Raw genomic sequence first — 23,395 nt, 5'->3', positions numbered from 1 at the left:
AGAAAAATCAATCTATGGGATGATTGATCGCTGGGTGGATGGCATTCTATTTTGACATTGGATCATTAATATAGATCTGAAAAGTGCTGTCTGCAGCATTTACACAGTGCAGGTTGAGGTATCAAATAGTGTCCGAACCTGGAGTCCATCCAACCATCCATTCATTGAACTCCATCTAAGTCAAACACATAATTTATTTTCCTTACCTGGGGATTTGTACTCATTCTAGCTCCACCCAAATCTATTATAAGTAAATTCAATTGTGGGCTGAGGCCTGGGTTGATGGTGTTTATTCTAGATGTCCGATCATGTTATATTAGAATTACTTCCACACATTCTATACATTCTATCACGACTCCAAAAATATTAGAATAATATTAAAACTCTTCTAGCCAGATGAGAAGGGTTGGATTGTCCTGTATCAGGCTGATGTTCAAACACATTTACCCCCTCACATTAATGGAAAATGAAAACCCTTTTCAAGGGTTCAGTTCTTACATGTCAGAGTCTTTGTCTCCTTCCCCGTTCTCTTGTCAGCCCCTTTTTGGAGTTGAAAATCTGCCTTGTGGGTGTTGTTTCTTTTTCACAGATGATGCGTCATCATAGCCCAGATGACGTTACACATATCAACGGACAAATAATACTCATGCTCCCAGCCCCCTGTGTTAATTTATAAACACATTAAAGCCTAAAACAGGTTTAGGAATTAACGGCAATGGAAAAGGCCTTTTGGATTTCACCCCGCAGTTCCAGATGTTTGCAGAGCTTCCAAGTTTTCTCATCTCTACTCATCTGTAAAACCTACTGGAGCAACAAAAACAACATCAACTGTTGATGACTTTATTTGACTTTCATTTGATTGAAAGGTTATTGGTGTTATATGCACCCGAATGGCCCACAACCACACCCACAACCACAGTAATCAAATTCCTCTTCCACGTATAAAACAAACCCAATACAACTTAAGATTGTCTCTAGTGGTCTGAATTGTTGACCAACAGGGTACGTGACATACACTGCAAATGATGGAGGAGTCATTCAAGAAATACCAGAATAAATATGCAACAAATAAGGTACTCTCCATGAAACCCATATGGGAAAACTTGCATGAAAATATGCAGGAATCTGCAAAAAAGATACACAGAAAATAAAGAGTAGAAATGTAAACGCAGAATGTAAGTGTAAATATTGATCATATGCTCAGCCTAAATGTGTGCGCCACAGATCTGGAACAAACTTCCAGGACATAATAGGTCGACTTCACTTTTTTTTTTTAAATCAGGGCTCAAAACATTTTTTTGTCAAAGCCTTTCTTTTTTGTCAAAACTATCTGCATGTTACAAGGCTATATATATATATATATATATATATATATATATATATATATATATATATATATATATATAGCCTTGTAACATGCAGATAGTTTGAAAATATATATATATATATATACACATACATACATACATACATACATACATACATACATACATACATACATACATACATACATACATACATACATACATACAGTAAAAACATACAAACACTCACACACTCTTAATTATTTATTATATATTTCACTTTTATTATTGTCTTTTAATGACGGGCCTCGGTGTTTCTACATGTGCTTTCTTTCTTGGCAAAGCACAATAAACAGCGTTGAGTTTGAATAATCTTGCATTTCTCATTTTCTGTCACGACAAGTGCTAGCAGGGCAGCAGGGACATGAGTGATGAGACCAAACGCACACGAGAACTGGGGAAAATTTAACAAAACGACTTCGATAAGGAAACTCTGAATCTCAGTTCCAGAACCTTGCATAGAAAAGAAAAAAAGAGAAATACAATTTCAAAGGGACGTGACAATTATAACGAACCGACGAGTGAGGAACGGAAGTGAACTGGCACATATGGGAGAGACTAATGAAGGAATGAGGTTCAGGTGGGATTTACAAGGAAGCTCAGGTGTGAAGTGATTGCAGATGAGAGTGGTAGAACCAGTGACGCTGGGAGGATAGGACATCTTGTGGAAAGGCAGAGAATGGAAACTAATCAGAGAGACAGGCTTGCCTGCATTTCTAATATTGAACGTCTTGAACAATGTGTCTGAAGTGGTATTGTCTAGAGGAGGGATTTGTCAACACAATAAAAATGTTTTTGTTCAAATTGGACAGAGATTAGGTTATTTGATTTAGTTTTCCTGCACTTCAAATGTCAGATTTATTCTGTGACATTTGCTCCTACCATCGCTCCTTGACGGAATTATATAACCTAATGATAAAGCGAAATGCATGAAGCCGGCATGGAGTTCAGCAGCCTGTATCTTAGCAACATTTCTAGTAATAAAAAAGATGCTGAGCAGAATTCCCCCTTATTCATATTATAGGCCATGTGACGTTGCTAGACAAAACAGTACGGGGGTGGTCTGAATCACGCTTTATGTAACATTAAATAATCCCTGGGTGAAGCCTACATACAGATCTTGTCTTCCATCTTCCGTCCGCCCACAAACTCAAGGAAAATTGTAATTTGTTGTTACACAGATATGCAAGACATTTGTACCTCGGGAGAATTCCTCCTATGAAACATTTTGCCTGAATGTGTAGCTCTAGGAGCATGAAATGCGTTGGAAAAAATGACAATAGGGCCTACATGAAAGAAGAAACCTAATTGTTTACCAACCTTTCTCACCTAAGATACAAGGCACTGCGTTGATTTTCCCTGTGGCAGGAAAACGCAGTGTAGCCATCCTTAAGGTAAGGTGCTTATCTGCTCGTTAATGAAATGTATCTGAGAAAATCTAAATCTAAAATGCCCTTTCACTGTTAACCGCTTTGTTGAAACGTGTCTGCAAAAAAATAGCAATGGAAAGCTATTGGTTTCTACTTTCCCCTTTGTGCAGTAGGGCCCCATCACTGATCGGCAGTCTCAAAGGCAATGCAGGGAAGACACCTGGACACATTGTCCTATGAAACGCTGGGGAGCTAATTGGACATTTTGTGCACGTCCCCCCAGCCCTGCTCTGTTCACCGGGAGGAAGACAGCAGAACACAGGGAATAAAGCAGTTCATGCTCTCAATTATTGATAAGTTAGAGAAAAATATATATATTTGGCAAATTGCCAATTTCCTGAAATACAAGCCAGAAGGTTGCGAGGTAGGGCGACCACAGCAATGCGTTGCAAGGTGTAATGAATTTATGTATGTATTTAGATTATTAAAAAAATATATTGAATGTTAAGCACTGAATATTATACATTGATATATATTGAACAAACCAGAACAAACAAGGAATTATCATTCACATTAGCAAACATGAAAAAAACAAAACTGAGCCATACAATATTCATAATTGACAAATGTCGGGACCCGCTTCTACAAGCACTAAATAACAAGCACTAGAAACTGCCCTAGAGTCAAAAATGATTTACCCATAGCTGCAGGCTCCGGCGCATAGGTTGCTCCACGCCAGTGAAATCCTTATAGCAGACTAAAACAGTGCTACTGGAACTGCTCCAGGCTAATTTTCATTGATTTAGCTAACAGGACTTTTTTTTATGTTTTGTGTTGATTTTACCTCACCAACTGCTCAGACCAGATATGGAGTACCACGAAGTTCCATCTGAGGACCTGGTCTTCCTGTAGGCTTACATATAACTCTCGGGATTGATCATCTGCTATGACAACATTTCCTAGCATAGCTACACAGCTGATACACAGCTGTACCAGTTTATCAAACCCTCTGACACCAGTAAATATGCTTTAAGACTTAGCTGCCTTTACAACATCATAAGCTGGCTGTCCAAAGACTTCTCAAAACAAACAGCCACCAGTGCAGTCCTGTATTTATCGACTGAGGAAAATCTCAGAGAGCCCAGGAGGTCACAAAGATGTATTTTTTTACAACTGTGTTTCATGAGTCACACGCACAGCGGCAGTCTTAACGTAGATGCCGCGACCAACCAACCTCAAAAATTAATATATATATATATATATTTTTTTTTTTATGTGATAAAAATACTGCACACCACACACACACATTACCGGGCTCTAAGGACACGCAGAGGAGTTGAAGAAAACAGGTTAATTGCAGAACTGGAAGTCTGTTGCAGTCAGAGCAGGTGGTGAATGCTGACATGAAAGAGCTCTGCTTGCGTGGTGATGGCAGGTCTATCCTGTGTACATTGATTGCCCCATGCACCACAGGCAACTCCTCTAGCCACAGAGTCTAATCAGTCTGACTCAGGCCAGGTGAGGCTTCTTAAACCAGCCATCAACCACACAAACCCCAAAATAGATATTTTTAACGACCAAAATAAACACTTAATTTTTCAAGTTATCTTAATAAAAATGTAAAACTGACTTGCGACAATTACTATGCTATCATATCTAACTTTACACAATCAACTTAACAGTCCATGTCCTGTTGCCTTGAGCTCCTCTCCTCTCCTTCACTGTCTCCTTTACTCCCCGTCCCCCCTCTCCTCTCCTCCTCTCATGTCCTCTCCATTTTTCTCCTCCTCACCACTCTGTCTGCTTCACTCGTCTCCTCCCCATTCCTCTCCTCTTAACCCCTGCAGGACATTGATGCCACATCACTGATCCTCATTCCCTCCAACACTTCTCTCCTACTGCTACTGCTCATGCGTCCTAAAGGTCCCGTCCGGCCAGTCCAGAATGCTAACTAGAACATACACTGTTATAGTGGTTGGGTGAGACACCAACAGACACACACATACACATGTATACGCGCACACTCACATACCCCCCCCCGGCCCTCGCCGGACAGGAAGGCAGAGGGAAGGTCAGCACCCAGGGGCGTCTTCGTTGCTTCGTTGCGTCGTTGCATCGTTGCTTCGTTGCTTCGTTGTTATGGTTTCTGAGTGTTGCTAGCAAAGCATGTCAGCATTTTTGGCAATGGTGTGAGGACGCTGAGGAGGATAATGTTGTCCACCAAAGCAAGGTCATTAGTCTGTTTATTTACCTGTAACTTATTTATTCATTTAAGGAAAGCATGAGGCAGTCATCCGATGTTTGTATCGTAGTGTTTCTAGCCAAAGCTAATTTACCACACTTATCCCTAGTGGAGCTTTTCTTTAAAAATAATAATACCAGATTAACATTATTAAAAAGTTTCCCAAAGAAAATTGGAATGAAATAAAAGAAAGAAGACACACAGATAGTACATTGTTAAAGAAACTATGTATGCAAGCATGATTGTTGCTGAATTAGCCACAATTTTGCATTTCTTTTAGAGGCGCCAGTTGGAATCAATTTCAAGAGATCTGGCATTGTGTTCCATAATTTTATGCCTTTTGCTGCAAAATATGTTTTGCATAAAGAGATGGTACAATTGCCCTTTGACGTTACACGGGTGGTTGACACCAGTCTGCAATCTACTGAGGTTGGGGGGCAGTGTTTTTTAGGCATTTGACCAATTCAACTAAATGTAAGGAAATAAAATTAGCAAAACCTAAAATCTTATATTTGCTTCGAATTTGGCAGTGATGATATCTTTTCTCTTCTTGTCCAGGACTTTCAAGGCCGGGTTATAAAGACACTATATGGCCTCTATTTGATGACTCCTGAGCCTGGGACCATGCACCTTATGCGCTGGTTAGGGTGATGCTGTATTAATTATAGTTAATGAAACAACTATTGATAGGGGGTGCTAGTATATCGTAAATATTTATTTGACTACTAAAAAATGTTGATGGTTGGTTCATATGGATTTATTGTAGGGCTATGGATCAACATAACCCACATAATGAATGCCTTCCGAGACGTTAATGCCATCTGGGGTGCTTTTCACAGTAGTTGGATTTGGAATAAAGAGACTGGTAAATGAGGGATCGCGTGCATGAGAGGGACAGAGAGAGAGAGAGAGAGAGAGAGAGAGAGAGAGAGAGAGAGAGAGAGATCGGGGGGGGGGGTGTTGCTAGGAGACCTTGACATAAGCTTTGCATTGAAGATCAATGCAGTGGCGATCAAATCAGTTTACCTTCTCTCCGTTATGTGTTTGAGAGAGAGAGTGAAAAAGAGAGCGAGAGAGAGAGAGAGAGTAAAAGAGAGAGAGAGAGAGAGTGCGCGCGCGTGAGAGAGCATTAGAGTGAGAGTCCTTGCGTCGGCTATAATACCATTGACATCTCCCTCGCTCTAAGCTCAGTTCGTTGACAATTTGAGAAACAGCCAGGGAACCGAACCGATACAGGTCAGCACTGCTGGGGGGCGACAGAGACAAATGACGCTGGAGACAGGATGAATCCAGAGCATTTCCACAGCGGATCCACTGCAGAGAGAACCACTGTGAGTTCCTTGTTAAAGGTCTGGAATTATCCACTCTGCGGGGAAGAAATGGCTGAGGGAAGGAAGAGAAGCGACTGATTATAACTCTAACCCACCGGACACGCTCAAATGCTGTCGGACTCCTGATTGTGCAACCAAGAAAAGGTACTAGAAAGTACCAAAGAAAAGAGAAGAAGAGAAAAGCAAACGAAAGCCAAAACACCAATGTTGACAAAGTCTGGTTTGTTTTTGTCTTGGCTGGAAAGCCCCTCAACCTGCCCTGCGAGAACTCCATTCACCGGTCTGCCGACCGCTCTGGGTAACACGTCTCCAGTGCTGCTCGCTCGGTCGTCAGGTAACACACAGAGAACTATGTGAGCGCAAGAGCCGGCCTGTTTGGCAGTGACATGGGGAGGGTGGCCTCTTGTCCAAGTGTCGCTGGACACACTTTACTTTGTTGATGCATGGTTCTTGGGCGGTGAGGCAAGGAGACCCCTGACTTGCCACCTGATGGAAGCAGCAGTGACACGGTTAATAGCTCCTCCTCGGGTTTGTTAGAGGGGGGAAAACAGCTGGGGGGCTGAGCAGAGGCTGCTCTTGCCTTTTGTCCCTGCTGTCGTAGCTTGTTTTCTTCCTCCACCCCCACTCACTCACACACTTCATTCACATCCTGCTTCTCCAACATTCCTTTGATTCCGCTCCATTGATCGTCGGTTTCTGTTAGTTCAGATTGAGTCAAGTTGCACACCCCCCACCCCGCTCTGCTAAATCACCCCTTACTCTCCTCCATCCATCTCCCCGCTCTCTCTCTGTCTCTGATCTCCCTTTCTCTCTCTCTGTGCTTGCCATATCTCTACCATTGTGTAAACCTCAGATTATTCCAGTCTCTTGTCATTATATCTTCTCAGTCCATTACCTCATTATTCATTCTGCGAGGCCACTTTCCTGTGCACCTGTCTCGCTCTGCCATCCCCTGACGTAAAAGAGAGAGGCAAGACTCCCCTCTCCTCCCCCTTACCCTCATCCTATTACTACCACCGGGATTAAGAATCCACTCTATTCTGCATCCGCAATGTTCGCCTCCACCTCCTCCTCCGAGGAGCTGTGGAACTCCACCGAGAGTCCGTCGTGGGACAACCGCTCCCGTTGGAACTCTTCCCTGGGCAGGGAGGGAAGGGGGGGTGTCGGGGGCCAGGAGGATGGGGAGCAGCACCCCTTCCTCACGGACGCCTGGCTGGTGCCCCTTTTCTTCTCCCTGATCATGCTGGTGGGCCTGGTGGGGAACTCTCTGGTCATCTACGTCATTTCCAAACACCGGCAGATGAGGACCGCCACCAACTTCTACATCGGTGAGTGGAGGCAGGGCGACTGGCCACTGCTCGTGATGGAAATATCCCGGGCAGAGTCGTTTGGTTGTTCGACAAGAAAAAGCACGAGCTTTACTTTATGCGATTTGAATAAAAAGGAAATATTTGGGTATTAAGTTCAATTTGCAGAGTAGACAGGTTGCTTCTGCTTTTTTGCTGAGAACTTAATATCTGAATATATATATATATGTATGTATGTATATATATATATATCAGTTTTTTAAGTAGGTAGGTGTAGGGAGGATGTTCAAATTTTTCTCTTTTTCATTTTATTTTGATATAGGATATAATATTTGCTGCTAGAGGCTTCTATGTATTAATCTGCATGATGCAGGATTAGAGTGGTCTGATAACAAGAAATAACCAAATAATACTAAACAGTCCCTGTAGAATATTATTCGTTTTTTCATGCAGTCTTTTACTGCAGGTGTTTCAGATGCTGAGGGATGATAACAAGAACACCCTACTGGGAACAAATCATTATGAGTAACTCCTATTAACCTGTGAACCTATCAAATGAAGAAAATGATAATGTGAGAAAGGTTGTCAAATTACAAAGATTGATGTCCTGACAATCAAGTCCGGTCCCAGTGGAAGTTTCCCTGCCCATACCTGGTATTCAGGGCATACTGACGTTTGCCGAACGTGATTGATTTTCTAAATGGGTTCTGAAAGCTCTCCAACCATATCTGCCACCTCCCCAGAATTCCAATTGAAACGGAGGGATTGATAGTGAAGGTTAATTCAACAAGGTGGCGTCAACGTTTCAACTTTTGCATGTGTGTGCGTGTGTGTGGAAATGTGTGAGAGTGTGCATCGATGCATGTTGCATTCACATCACATCACAGTGTACATGATGTGAATTTCTACTTGGAATAATGTAATATGCCAAGGCACTTCCGTATTACACTCACCTATACACTCAAGACTGTTTATTACTCAGAAACATTGCTTCATATACATATCCACAAATAACCTTGACCATGAACAACAGCCTTAAGTCAATGTAGTTTGTCATTTTTCCTGCTTGGAATTTAAACCGTTAATTTCCTGTTTTTAATAGTGTAAATCACATTGCAATATCAGATTGGTAGGGCCCATTCAATCTCTGCTTCCTGCTGGGATAAATTATGCACAGCTGTTCATAATCAGGTGGAGAAGAAATGGTTATCTATAAAGATGTAGATATTGTACAACGAATAATGATTTCCTGCCTTCAGCCAGTAAGATGCTCTGAAACATCTGAAAAACAACCGTTAATCATTTGATGAAGCGGTTCTCTGACACAAACAAAACATCCTCACTTTAGCACTTTAGGCAAGCTTGGCTTATTGTGAACACTTAATCACATTGCTCCAATGTGATTCACCAGAAATCTTATTAATCACACATTACACAGATAAAAGACTCTGCCAGGTGGTTGCCTTGAAGCTGGAATATTTATTTTGAGTTTAAACTGGAGACATGGTAGACACATGTGTCCACACATAAATCAACACTTTATAAGAATTGAATGATGATATCCCCGAACACACATCAAATTACATCAACTGTCACTCAGCGGATAACATATACAAAAATCTTGATTGAAATGTTTATCTTAATGGTCAGTCGATGCCACAGTAATGTTCTGTTTAAAGTTAGGGGTCAAGCCTTGAGGATAAATGGATGACTGGAAGCAGGAGTGTGTTTGTGACAAACCATTAATATTTGTCTTTCTTAATCTACAGCAAACCTTGCTGCCACAGACATCACCTTCCTGGTGTGCTGTGTGCCCTTCACTGCCACGCTCTACCCCCTCCCTGGTTGGATCTTTGGCGACTTCATGTGCAAATTTGTCGCCTTTCTTCAGCAGGTGAGAGCTTGACTTTGTTCGAACTCATTTCCTGTTATTTGATACACGATTCATCCTTGGCAATTTCAAACACAAATGTGTGGCGCCTCTTTTCAGCAGGTGTTTTACCCCTAATTATGGAAATACTTCTTACATTTGAACTTGCTGCTCACACTATACAAAGTAGGGATGGGCAAAATGATTATTTTCCGGGAATCAGTTTTTTCAGTTCTGTTCACTATCACGATTCGTTCGTTTAATTTGTTCGTTAAATCAGATTAAGTCATTTGACAGTGCTTATAAGTATTGGGTACGCCCGCCAATTAAGGCTTTTTCACAGACTGCCCTACCATAAGGGTACTGTCGGCGGTCGAAACGCCAGCCGTAATTGAGCTGTGCCAGGCCGCACCGAAATCGAACCGCACCGCACGGTGGAACAGAAAACGGAAACGAAAAAAAGTTTTCAGTAACGGTGCGCTCGGAAAAACAAAAAAAGCAAATTTCTGTAGCATTTGCCTATACGACGCAGTTCGACCATTTCCATGGTAGTTAAATCAATACTTTATTAAAGCATTCAATTGTGTTGTAGAACAAAGTAAAAAGAAAACGTATGAAGTGCTTGCATGATATTGAAGCCTACAGTGATCGTTAGTTAACTTGTGTGGCGGTGCCTTTTCATTTGTTTACCAATGTGCCATGGCAACGCGATTGCTACCTGCTGTAGTACTCTCATTGGCTGAATCTTTGAGAACATTTTAGACTCAATCAATATAAGGTTGCGGGGAGATGGAGCTCTGTTCGTTTGTATGTTTTATTTTCGTGACCATGTTTTTGTTTTATGTAAAAAAATAAATAATAATAATCAAAGAATCAGTGTTCTTGTTTTGGGAATCAGTTCTCGTCGTTCACCTTCGGGATTTGTTCGTTGTGAACGAATCGTTCGCGACCGACCCATCCCTAATTCAAAGTGACTTTGTGATAAATTAAAGGCACTTGTCCATGTGGGACTGTCTTTTATCGCTTAGAACCCCTGCAATTAGTTTAACAAGCTGCACCTGTGCCAAGTGGCAGTTGCACCTCTGTGTTATTGGTTGAGGCTTCCTCATGTAGAACTTAAACACATACTAAATCTAATACAAAATGAAGTCCACTATTTAGAATCAAAGTATTAAAGGGGTTTAAGGTATCCAAAGAGAAATAGTTTTTGCCGCCTTTCCAGTATTTACAAATCTTATTAATTGACCCATATTACACAGATGCATGAAAATAAGCAGAAATAGCTGCAAAGTTTGTTTGAACTCAAATATTATTCATAACTAGTCAAAATGGTGCAAGAGTCCGAGAACATCTGTGTTCCAAAATGTTTCCTGTAATTTTGATAAGAACTAAAGATTGACTTCTTTGAAGCTTATTGCTTATTATCTTCCCGGGGAGATCTATTAAATTGAAGACGAGAGGTAGGTTCAAAATGAAGATGGTTGGGGGAGGGAGGGGGGGATTGAAACAGTGAAGACGATAACAAGTAATGAGTTAAGTGCTGTTTAAACAAAGAATAGCCAGAACGACTTAATGAACTTCATTCTAAAAAGGGAATGAGCCTTTGAGGTAGGTCTGCCATCCAGGCAAGAGAAACGGCAGACACACACACATTTTCACTTCAAGGGGTAGGCTTTCTTTTTGAACACTGAAAATAATTGCATTTCGTTTTCTTAAGATAACTACTCTTTGGACTATATAAATCTTGTTCTTTCAGGGTTTTTATAATTTATTTATTATTTAGACCCATCATTCGGCTATCTTTTTTACTGCGTCAGCTTGTGTCACTATCTAAAAATCTTCCATTGCTTCTTTCCCCTTCTTGGGTGCCCCGAAATGTGAAAAGGTGGTCCTCTTTCAGCCATGTTGTAAAAAATCGTACAACCGTGTTGTAAGACCCCCCACTTTTCACATGTGGCTTTGTACTGCTCTATTGATCAGTTTATTATTAGATTAAGAGAGCAAAAGGCAACTAATTGATTTTGATTTGAACGGAACCAAAACTAGCTGTTTCCTTAAAACAAAATGTAAAAAGAGATAAGAAGCCTTTATATGATTTTTCCAAGTGTGTTCGCAACTCCCATATATATAATGTCCATACCTATGAATATTATATATAATTTCAGCCAAGTTCATTCAATTAGATGCCAATTAGTTATACACACTTCAGACTTAACCCTCTTAAGGAACTGAATATTTGATCAGACAGAATATGATGAGACAAACATAGTAGCCCATCACAGCAGGTGCAGGAGAGTCTGCTGTCCTTGATGATCCTCTGGTCATCATGGACATCATGGACCTTAACACTCTCTCGCTATATATCAACAAAAATGCAGTGCTACTGCAACCTTATCTCAACAACCTCACACATACACAAGGCATTGGATGAAGCATTTGACTCTGTGTCATTCATAAGCAAGAACTATCCGTCCTTTTTCAACAGTTTACATTTTTTAGATTAGTCTGTTCTTATTTATAATGCAATTTTACAAGACAGCGGACTGTAAGGGTGCATTGGCTTCTTCTGATAAAAAAATCTCAGCGCATTGACGTCAACCCAAATGTCAGCCTGTTGATGCACGATGAAACACTTTGATTCTACAATTCAATTCAATTTTATTTGTATAGCCCTTAATCACCATTACAGTCTCAAAGGGCTTAACAGGCCAAATATTTGTGACACCCCCCTTTACCCATGCCCCCACACGGGCAAGAAAAACCCCCTTGAATCAGCAAGGAAGAAATCTTGAGAAGAAACGCAGTGTAGGGGATCCCTTCTTCCAGGGATGGTCAGGAGTGCAATTGATGCCACAATTGACATACAGGTAAATACATGCACATCATATTAAAATGGTGATGGGGTTCTGGCCGGTTATCCATGAGGAGAGTCCAGGCATCCAGTCCAGTACCCGCAACACGCTAGAACAGACAGAATAGTGAATTAGAACGGAAAAGTACATAGTGGGAATGTATAATGTAATAAGAAAAGCACAAGCAAACAGAGTAGTCTTCATTTCGCATCTGTCGTTTTCACACTCCAAATGCAAGATTATAGAGGTGCGTTTTGAGCTTTCCTTTGAATAGCTCCACAGAGTCAGCTTCCCTGATCACTGATGGCAGCCTATTCCATAGGAAGGGGGCTCGATAGGCAAACGCTCTCTGTCCAGCCGATTTCTTTTTAACCTTCGGCAATGAAAGAAGGCCCGCTCCCGAAGACCGGAGGGACCGAGAAGGACTATAAGGAATAATCAGGTCCTTCAGGTAGGATGGAGATAATCCATGCAAGGCTTTATAGGTTAGCAATAGCACCTTAAAGTCTGATCCGAAAGTTATTGGTAGCCAGTGTAAAGAGGCGAGAATAGGTGTAATATGATCAAACTTTCTCGTTCTGGTCTGCAGTCTAGCTGCCGCATTGTGTACCAGCTGTAAACTTTTTGTGGTAGAGTTCGGTAATCCCGAGAACAGTGCATTGCAATAGTCCAGTCTTGACGAAACAAATGCATGAATCAGTGTCTCTGCATCCACTGCAGATAACATTGGTCTAATTCTTGCAATGTTTCTCAGATGGAAAAAGGCAATTCTAGTTATACTTCTTATATGTTGGTCAAAGCATAATTGAGGGTCAAACAGGACACCAAGATTTTTGACGGACGCACTCTGTGGGATGGCGAAGCCATCCAACCACAGAGACATCCTCAAACTCTTCCCGGTCCCGCTTCGAGCCGATAACTATCAGCTCTGTCTTCCCAGTATTAAGCTGTAGGAAGTTTTGTGACATCCAGCCCTTCACAGCAGCCAGACAGGACTCAACCCTTTGAATCTGGGCCGAGTCCCCGGAATCTACAGGAATGTAGAGCTGGGTGTCATCCGCATAGCAATGGAAACTAATTCCGAAGCCGCGGATAACGTCGCCCAGGGGAAGCATGTAAATTGCAAAAAGTAATGGACCAAGAACCGACCCTTGTGGTACGCCAAAGCGCAATTTACAGTGCTTTGATTCTGCACCCTCATGATGCACAAATTGGGTTCTATCTATGAGGTACGATTCAAGCCAACCAAGAGCCGTACCCCCGAAACCAACATAGTGTTCAAGACGGTGAAGAAGAGTGCCGTTGTCGATCGTATCAAACGCAGCGCTCAGATCCAATAGCACAAGCATTGTGCTTGTATTTTTATCCAAAGCTAAAAGGATGTCATTTACAACTCTTGTAATAGCAGTTTCAGTTGAGTGGAAATTCCTGAACCCTGACTGGAAAGGTTCAAAGAGATTGTTCCTCGTCAGATAATCAACGATTTACTTTGCTACAATCCTTTCCTCTACCTTGGAAAGGAAGGGCAGATTCGATATAGGCCGATAGTTCCTGACTAATTCAGGATCTAGGCCAGGCTTTTTGAGTAGCGGTTTTAACACCGCAGCCTTGAAATTGGAGGGAACAATTCCTGTTGAAAATGAAAGATTCATAAGCGAGAGGATTGCAGGCCCCACCGTTGGAAGAAATTCCTTACAATCTGTCTACAGTAAAAGCTTTGCTGTACCCGCGTGGAAATGCCGAAAATAGATAAGGTATATGCAAAAAAGCATGACTAGATTTTTCTCAGCTGCTGTGAAGATATGATTACGAGATGCAAACAGAGATACCAGATGATTAAGAAGATAACAGACAATTTCATTTTTTGGAATATATAAAATAATATAATAATATTAAATAATATAATAATAACTAACAACCCCAAATGTAGGCCCACTCCCTCTCAGCCCTTTTCCATCGACGTGTTGCATTCACCTTCCTTTTGAGGAGACATGGGTAGAGCTAAGATAGCGCCATGTGCACGCATGCACGTTACAGTCAAGGTGGAATACCTGAACCAAACAAGGAAGAGACGCCATGATTTTTCATAAAGAAACAAAGAGCAGTCAAAGGTCGAAATGATCTCTTAATAGAGGCAGTTGCAAAGTCAACAGATATTTAGCCATTTCTAAAATATTACACTCAATTTATAGCTCTTGAATCTTACCCATAATATCTCATTGATATACTTTCACTTTACTAGCAATCAACAGCCAATCATTTTTCTATTAATCTATATTTAACTAAAGTTGGCTTGCACTTTATTGTATATAATAAAAGAAAAATAATATTTCACTTTCAATACCCAGAGATATATTTTTCTTTTACAAAAAAGGATTACAGCCCACGTTCAGTGATGGGCTGGATCCCATTCCATCCATTGAGTCCCAGGTACCTGGCTCCTGGTGAATCCATGTTGAAAAATACACAGATTAGTGCCACAGAAGCACTCATGTCTAATGCGCAACAGAGTGTATCCTGGCAGCCCATCCATCCTGCATGTCTCTCGCTCTCGCTTACTCTCTCTCTCTCTCTCTCTCTCTCTCTCTCTCTCTCTCTCTCTCTCTCTCTCTCTCTCTCTCTCTCTCTCTCTCTCTCTCTCTCTCTCTCTCTATGAGAGCTCCACTTCTGCTGGTAATGGGGATACCTGTTGCTGTCAGCCATGAAGCACCTCCGCCTGAAAAGAGAAGAAGAGCAGTCAAACATTATGGAAGAGGAGAAGCTTACGTTTCTTCTTTCCATTTTAAATGTAAGCTTTGTATATGGCACATACCTGAAAAGAAAACATATATATCATTCTTTAATGATGTATATGTCAACGGTTAAATTCAAGACAAAAATGCATGCTACATTTATATTACTTTCATTTGTGTGTACTACACAAATATATATGACCAAAAAATAATAATTAGGTTGTATTTCCTTAAATTATATTATATTATATTATCCAATCCAATCCACTTTATTTATATAGACAATTTAAGCAAAAACAGGGTTCCCAAAGTGCTGTACAACAAGATAAGAAATATATAAAGATAATAAAAATACACTGCCCACATAACACATCGACATAACATCAACTCATCTACATAACATCAACACGCTGCCTGGAGTTAAAAGCCAGAGAAGAGAGGTGAGTTTTAAGATGGGGCTTAAAAAGAGACAGTGAAGGGGCTTGTCTGATGTGCAGTGGCAAATTATTCCACAGTTTTGGAGCTGCAACGGAAACACCTCCGTCACCTCTGAGTTTTACCCTGGCTCTGGGCTCTGTCAGGAGCAGCTGGTCAGCTGACCTGAGAGAGTGGCTGGGAATGTAGGGGTGGGGCAGCTCCGATAGGTGAGGTGGGGCAAGGCCATTCAAGGCCTTAAAAACAAATAAGACAATTTTAAAATGAATTCTAAAATGCACAGGCAATAAGTGAAATGTGCTCATACTTTCTTGTGCTAGTAAAAAGACGGGCAGCAGCATTTTTTACCCGTTGCAGACGAGCAATGGAGGACCCGCTAACCCCCATATAAAGTGCATTGCAGAAATCCAGCCGGGTGGTCACAAAGGCGTGGATTACTATTTCAAAGTGCTGTCTCTGAAGGACTGGTTTAATTTTTGCCAGCTGCCTCAACTGGAAAAAGCTAGACTTCACCACAGCTTTAATCTGGCTGTCAAATTTAAGGTCTGAGTCCACTTTTACCCCCAGATTGGTCGTAATTGGCTTGTGGTACTGTGCTAAAGAACCGAGATCAAGCAGGGGGGGTCACAGAAGGTAGGACCTGAACCATTCAAGAGGTGTGCCACTGATGCCCACCCACTGCTCCAAACGAGCAACCAGGATTTCATGGTCCACTGTGTCAAAAGCAGCGGTCAAATCCAGTACAAGGACAACACAGTGACCAGAGTCAGTCAAATCAAGAAGTACAAGGACAACACAGTGACCAGAATCTGTCAATGATGGATTTCTGCATGGGCAAAGTGGGCACATGTCCAGGGCCCTGGCCAATGGGGGGGCCCTTGATATACATATTATTTTTTCATTTATTTTTTATTTAAAAAATTCAAAATTCATTCTTTGGTCATTAAAGGATTAGAATGTTTTTGATTTGCAAAAATAAATACATCACATTTAAAATAAAATAACCTGACGGAACGTTAATGTCGTAGTGCTTGGTCAACGGAAAATTTCACAGGGAAAAAATGGATAAACGTGTGCTAAGCGGGTCGGCATAGCATATAAGAAGGAAAGAAAAAGACACTAAAGATACTGCCCTGGTACAACAAATACCGTCCATCTCAACATTTTGACTCATTAATTCATTAGAGGAATTCAGTAGGTGCTTTTAAACTCATGATATTAACCTGACAGATTCCATGTTCTGCCGTTAAGACGAGCGGCTTGCACTACGCATGCCCGCAGCTGCAGGGTTAGAAAATCTCTCTCTCTCTCTCTCTCTCTCTCTCTCTCTCTCTCTCTCTCTCTCTCTCTCTCTCTCTCTCTCTCTCTCTCTCTCTACCCACTGTCTTATATCAAACAATGGAAGTGTACTCGTTTCAATTGGATCCAAATCTGTCTCTATGAGGAGACTTCTCTAATGCTGCAATATAATGTACCATGCAGCTTCTCTCTCTCTTTCTCTCCCCCCCTCCCTCCAACTTGTGGCATCCTGGCTTCTGATATTCAGTGTTTTCATTATTTTTCATTCATTATGCATCTCCCCCACACTCATATCTCTCTCTCGCTCTCTCTCTCTCTCTCTCTCTCGGCTGCGCGCAGCATTATAATGTGTGTGGTTGTGAATTGCATTAGTTATATGCGACCAAATTCGGTGTGCTGGTGCGTGTATTTGCGTGGTGGTAGGGGTCCATGGCTGGTTTGTGTCCAGGGCCCGTGGTCATGTTAATCCGTCCTTGGGGTCAGTAGCTAAAAAAAATAAAAGCGCTGATTCTGTGCTGTGCAATGTTTTAAAGCCGGATTGGAAAATCTCAATAATATTTTGTTCATTTAAAAAGTCCATGAGCTGGGAATACACAATCTTTCTAAGATTTTAGAAAGAAAGGGCAATTTGGATAAAGGCCTGAAGTTTTCCAAAACAGTAGAATCCAGCCTAGGTTTTTTTAACAACGGATGCACAACGGCATGTTTAAAGTTGACAGGAACCACTCCAGAGGTCAGACTGCTATCACTGCAGTAAATGATGGTCCAACAGTCTGAAAAACCTCCTTAAGAAGTCGGGGAGGGACATTATCCCCCGGAGAGCCTGGGGGCTTCAGATGAACAACAATATCCTGCAAAAAGGATAGGGTCACAGGCTCAAATTAGTCAAAAACAGCTGAGCAGGGGACAGACACTGAAGGGTCAATGGCAGGTGGCGAAATAAGTTGTCTGGCAGATGAGCGTTGATAACTTTAAACAATACACGAGGCTTGTGAGAGTTTAACAGGACAATATCAGAAAAATATTTTCTTTTAGCCTCTTTCACAAAGGATGGTTATGACGCCAGCAATCCCTCAACATTTGAAAGGACACTTTAATTTGTCCTTTTTCCATTTTCTCGCAACTCTTCAACATTCCTGTCTGGCAAACACGGGTTATTTCATTCAGCCAGGGCTCCACCTCTGACTTGGTTTTTATGCTGTCTAGCCTTTAATGGAGCCGCAAAGTCTATGGCAGTTTGACAGGTGTCGAGAAACCATGAGTTCAGAGCCTCAGTATCCTTATACACAAATGCAGGGTAGACACAGTTTTGACTGAAAGCACTAGTAAAGCGAGCAGCAGTGGAAGGGTTAATAACCTGACATCGGCGAGCGGCAGTGCGAGGTTTAACTGTTTGACAGCAAACAGTAGCTTCAAACAGCACAGGCAAATGGTCAGAGAAAAAAGCGTCACAGATCTCCAGATTAACAACAGGCAAACCATTAGATAAAACAAGATCAAGTGTGTTCATGTGTAGGCCCAATTACAGACTGCACAAGATTAAACGTGTCGATGATGTTTAAAAATTGTCCTGCCAATCGGTTCTCAGGGCAACACACGTGAATATAACAATCTCCAACAATAATAACCCGGTCATATTTAGGCATTATATCCGCCAAAAACATATACAAATCTGTTAGAAAGTCTCTGTTATATTTGGGAGGCTGATAAACCACCGCACACAACACTGTGTGAGAATGTCCCAGCTCAAACAGACTAAGTTCAAAGCTGGTGGTGGATGGCAGCGATATCTGTTTGCATTTTAAGTCACTCTTAAAAACAGTCGCAATTCCTCCAGCTCGGCCAGACGTCTGGGGAGGATTAAAATAGCAGCACTCGTCAGGTAAAAGTTCTGTGAAGACAGTGGACTCCCCAGCACAGTTATAAAAATAAGTCTCTAAACCAAAACTATATGCAACCCATAGAGAAATCTATGGGTTGATTATGAATTACTTTCGTTATAATGCCAATTCTAAAGCGACAACATCTTGTGAACATGAAAGCAGATTTCAATGGTTGCATAGACAGTACAAATACCAAGATCAGGGTATACACCGACTGTGTTCATATCAATAGCATGATGTTGAGAAGCAAAATGAAAAGTTATGCCTATTTCCACGAGAGTGCACCACTACCCCCCCCCCCCCCCCCCCCCCCCCCCCCCCCCCACACAATATTACATTAAACGAAAAATGTAGAATTGTCCTAAAAGGGGTAGGGGGTCATCAAAACATTAGTGATCTAATTACCATATAAATTGCAGTGAGAGCAGGGCCCCCCTTCACGGCGTACTTTAAACAGAGCATGAACTAGTGACTGATGGGAGCTGTGGGAACTCGATTACTCCCTCCCTGTATCATCACATCTATTCTCCCTGCTCTGAATATAATCCCCTTATCTCTCTCACTCTTTCTATATATATATATATATATATATATATATATATATATATATATATATATATATATATATATATTTATCTTTCTATATGTCTTGCTCTCCCGGTATATCACATCATGGGTATTAATTATGCTCTGGAGCTTTGAAGGCCTTGAGTGCCACCCTCAGAACTTGGAGAGAGTCAAAGGAGTGAGACAGACGGGGGGAAGACGGGTTAAGATGAATCCAACAGACCCAGGGTCTTATGGAGGGCAGCTTAGAAATAAACAGAGACCTCGTCATTCTCAATCATTCTCAAGAAGCTCCCGGTTTGAGTCTTGCTGCTGTACGTATAGATACTTGGAGGTCCTACACGTGGGAAAAGAAGCATTCATTTTGAGGTGTTAATTTATAAGAGTGGAGGATGTATAGCTCCATACAGCTAATGAATATAGCACTTGATTTGACTATGCAAATGTTGTCAATACCAGCGCTGGGACTCTAATACCTTACTAACACCCTCACATGCATACATTACAGGGTGTAGAACTCATTAGTAAACTCCCAGGCACATGGTGCGGTGAATTGAGATAGAGCCCACTCTCTCTGAGTGCCAATCAAACGCTACCGTTTCCTTTTTCTTAATTAATCATCTATTTTTGTATCTCCTTCCTCTTCTTTGCGCCTTCAATAGAGGGCTGGGAACACGGTGGATAAGGAGTGCAGTGTATGTGAGCAAAAGGGGACGGGTTGTGATTCAGATGGGAGGCTTTTGAGTTTTTATTCAGATTGAGTAAAGGCAACTGGGCCTGTCGTTGTGTTAAGTAACAGTGAAGAAAAGGATGGAGGAGTGTTTTAAAAAGTGTTCAAAAATCATAGTGTTAGTTTGATCTACATTTTTGTATCGGACTCACCATCATAATTGACAGCAATTTTGTAAACGCAAAATGGTGTCGATCTCAGCTTTAATAGGATGTATTTACATGAAGAAAAAGTAGGTGTGACATTCTTTAGGATTTGAGTGTTGAAGAAAACCCAATGCTGTGTTGTAGCCTGTTGCTAGTTTCTATGCGCAAAGACCATTATAATGTTACAATTATTGATTTATATGTTAATTGTTGATTCCATAAATGGCCTGTATGGGTGGCCTGTATGATGGATTATTCTCATCTGCACTGCTTGCTTCACTGATATAAAATCCAACATAGGGAGGTGCTCACGTGCATTCATGTGTGTTAATTGAATATGAATTTCAAAGCAGATGGATGCACTATTAAATGAGAACTGTGTCTACAACTCCTCCCGACCAGGTGACGGTGCAGGCCACATGCATCACCCTGACCGCCATGAGCGGCGACCGCTGCTACGTCACCGTGTACCCGCTCAAGTCGCTCCGTCACCGCACGCCGAGGGTGGCCATGATCGTCAGCGTCTGCATTTGGATAGGTGGGTTCACGCTGTCCTCTGGGCGTACTATTCAGTTATATACTGACAGCAATGGGAGAAGCTTTGTAAGAAGTAACAAGTGAATCATAGAACAGTCCCTGACAGAATAAGTCAAGTTGTTTTCATATCAATCTGTCTCTTGAACCCTCTCCCATCGTAGGTTCCTTCATCCTTTCCATTCCCATCTTCCTGTACCAACACATCGAGGAGGGCTACTGGTACGGTCCCAGGCAGTACTGCGTGGACAGGTTCCCCAGCAAGACGCACGAGAGGGCCTACATCCTCTACCAGTTCATAGCCGCCTACCTGCTCCCCGTCCTCACCATCTCCTTCTGCTACACGCTGATGGTGAAGAGGGTAGGGCGGCCCACCGTGGAGCCAGTAGACAACAACTACCAGGTGTGGAAAACCTCAAAACCCTATATGCAGCTTGACGATGCCCAGCGGCAGCTGTGCAGATGTAGATACGGTTGAGATATATTCCTCAAACTGAAAATCAATTTGGTAGATACAGTTGTGGAGTTCCTCTGCAAGGCAGAAGAACTAACCCGTTTCCTCTTCTCTCGTTCGGTCCACTGCTCTTTCCCCCTGATCTCTCTGATCCTCCCCAGGTCAACCTGCTGTCGGAGAGGACCATCAGCATACGGAGCAAGGTGTCCAGGATGGTGGTGGTGATCGTCCTTCTGTTCACCGTGTGCTGGGGTCCCATCCAGTTCTTTGTCCTCTTTCAGTCCTTCTATCCCCAGTACCAGCCCAACTACGCCACATACAAGATCAAGACGTGGGCCAACTGCATGTCCTACGCCAACTCCTCTGTCAACCCCATCATCTACGGCTTCATGGGGGCCAGCTTTCAGAAGTCCTTCAGGAAGACCTTCCCCTTCCTCTTCAAGCACAGGATCAGAGACAACAGCACGGTGTCCCGGACCGCCAACGCAGAGATCAAATTTGTGGCCGCGGAAGAAGGGAACAATAACAATGTCGTGAGCGGGATTGAATGAACGGAAGGCTGGAAACCGATAATGATTGAGAACATAAGTACTGCCTTCATATTCCGGTATCCTTAAGGCCTCGGAGACTTACTAATAGGAGGCTAACTTTGGTTAAAAGAGACTTTTGCGACTTTTGAACCGCATATCCTGACCTCATTCATGGATCTCATTTTGTCTGCTCTGTGAACATTAGACTGGTCTTATTTGATAGTGGATGTTGGTCCTGACCACAACTGTAGACCTACCGCATGAAAAGTCATGGTCTAATGCTGGATAAAAGAATGTCAAGTGCTTTTCTGATTGACATTTCTCGCACACATTTGTATTTGGTCTATTGGCCAATTACAGGACAAAGTGAATCGACGAAGAAAAAGTGTGATGGCACACACATATAGACTTTGGGATCACAAAGGATCACGGGCAACAGAAGCAGCCATAGACGTCTGATAAGGCAAAACAAACCTACATTGTGTGCCCACAGGAAATCCCTTCTAATCCACCTAGAGCAGTGGCCAATTAGACTCATATTTGATAGGAAGCTTGATGGACATTTCAGATTAATTCCTGTGATACTCACCGGGCTACAATGAATGTAAGACACACGGCTATTACTATAACTGCCTTCAGTGCACAAGCTTCCCATTTGTAATATTTCTGCTGTGTGGAGACTGGGTAATGAGTAGCACTGCTGTTTCTTCATTGGAAAGGAAGAAACTCACACACAAATGAAAAAAAAAGTTGAATTCTGTCTAATTGTCAGTATCAATGTGTGTTTGATGTCCTGAACTTAGCCACTACTGTTTGTTGGAGCTGTTTGTGATGCCAGATAGAGCTTCACAATGATTATATAGCATTCCTGTTTTCTAGTGCTTCATATCTAATCTTTGATTTTCATCACAATGTTTTTGTCCATTCCCAATTATAAATGGAATGCAGTTGGTGTATGACAGTAAGTTCAACTGTGTGTGTGTGTGTGTGTGTGTGTGTGTGTGTGTGTGTGTGTGTGTGTGTGTGTGTGTGTGTGTGTGTGTGTGTGTGTGTGTGTGTGTGTGTCGGGGGAGGGGGGGCTGATATGGCTGATATGGGTGATGGGTTGCAGTTTTCTTTGCTATTCAGTTTGTCACCGTATTTGGTATTTCGGTCTTCGCTATGTTTAACACAACACCACAGTTCTTCTGACCAATCAGTGTCCTATGAGGAACAAGGTGATATATGTGACAGGCTTTGATAGACAGATGGTTTATCCAATCACCTGCCAATTATTGTTTGAAAGGGCCTTCTCTTGGATGGTTCTGTGTAACAAACCATTCATATGGGGCTTCAGGTTATAGTAACCCCCGGTATAGAACCCAAGGACACTCAGAATCCTCCAGACTAGGTGCATCCACCCACTACAGTTCTACTCTCTTTAATTAGAACATTTTGGTATTCTTTAATGAGAACGTTTTTCCTGCAGATTTTTCAAGTATTTCCTAAAAAGATAAATTATAAAATAATTGTCTATTGAAACCATAGACAAAAGCTTACAAATGATGAATGTTAAATGACATCCCTCAGGGTTTCCAAGCCCCAAGCTAACTGAAGGTTGTTATTTCATTTGAATAATTTTCATAAAAAAAACAACACCTTGCTATATTGACTTAGACTTAGTCATTTGGATTGACTTGAAATGTTTCTAAGTGCATTCCGGACATGATCGTGATGGGACTATTGTGAAAATGTGGCTAGCATGTTATT

The 23,395-nt window shown here is 41.9% G+C and overlaps 1 protein-coding gene across 1 annotated transcript; it reads left to right on the top strand.

Moving 5' to 3' along the window:
* Window positions 1–6,129: 6,129 nt before the first annotated feature.
* kiss1ra (KISS1 receptor a) lies at window positions 6,130–22,677 on the top strand. The gene is made up of 5 exons (XM_030362920.1): window positions 6,130–7,635; window positions 9,384–9,508; window positions 20,531–20,666; window positions 20,827–21,065; window positions 21,278–22,677. Exons 1-5 carry the CDS (start codon window positions 7,359–7,361, stop codon window positions 21,665–21,667), a joined length of 1,167 nt encoding a protein of 388 aa, XP_030218780.1. The 5' UTR covers window positions 6,130–7,358; the 3' UTR covers window positions 21,668–22,677.
* The last annotated feature ends 718 nt before the right edge of the window (window positions 22,678–23,395 follow it).

The sequence above is a fragment of the Gadus morhua genome, chromosome 8, assembly GCF_902167405.1.
Source record: "Gadus morhua chromosome 8, gadMor3.0, whole genome shotgun sequence".
Classification (NCBI taxonomy): Eukaryota; Metazoa; Chordata; class Actinopteri; order Gadiformes; family Gadidae; genus Gadus; species Gadus morhua.
Note: the sequence above shows the minus strand (reverse complement) of the source record. Positions and strands in the feature narration are given on the sequence as shown.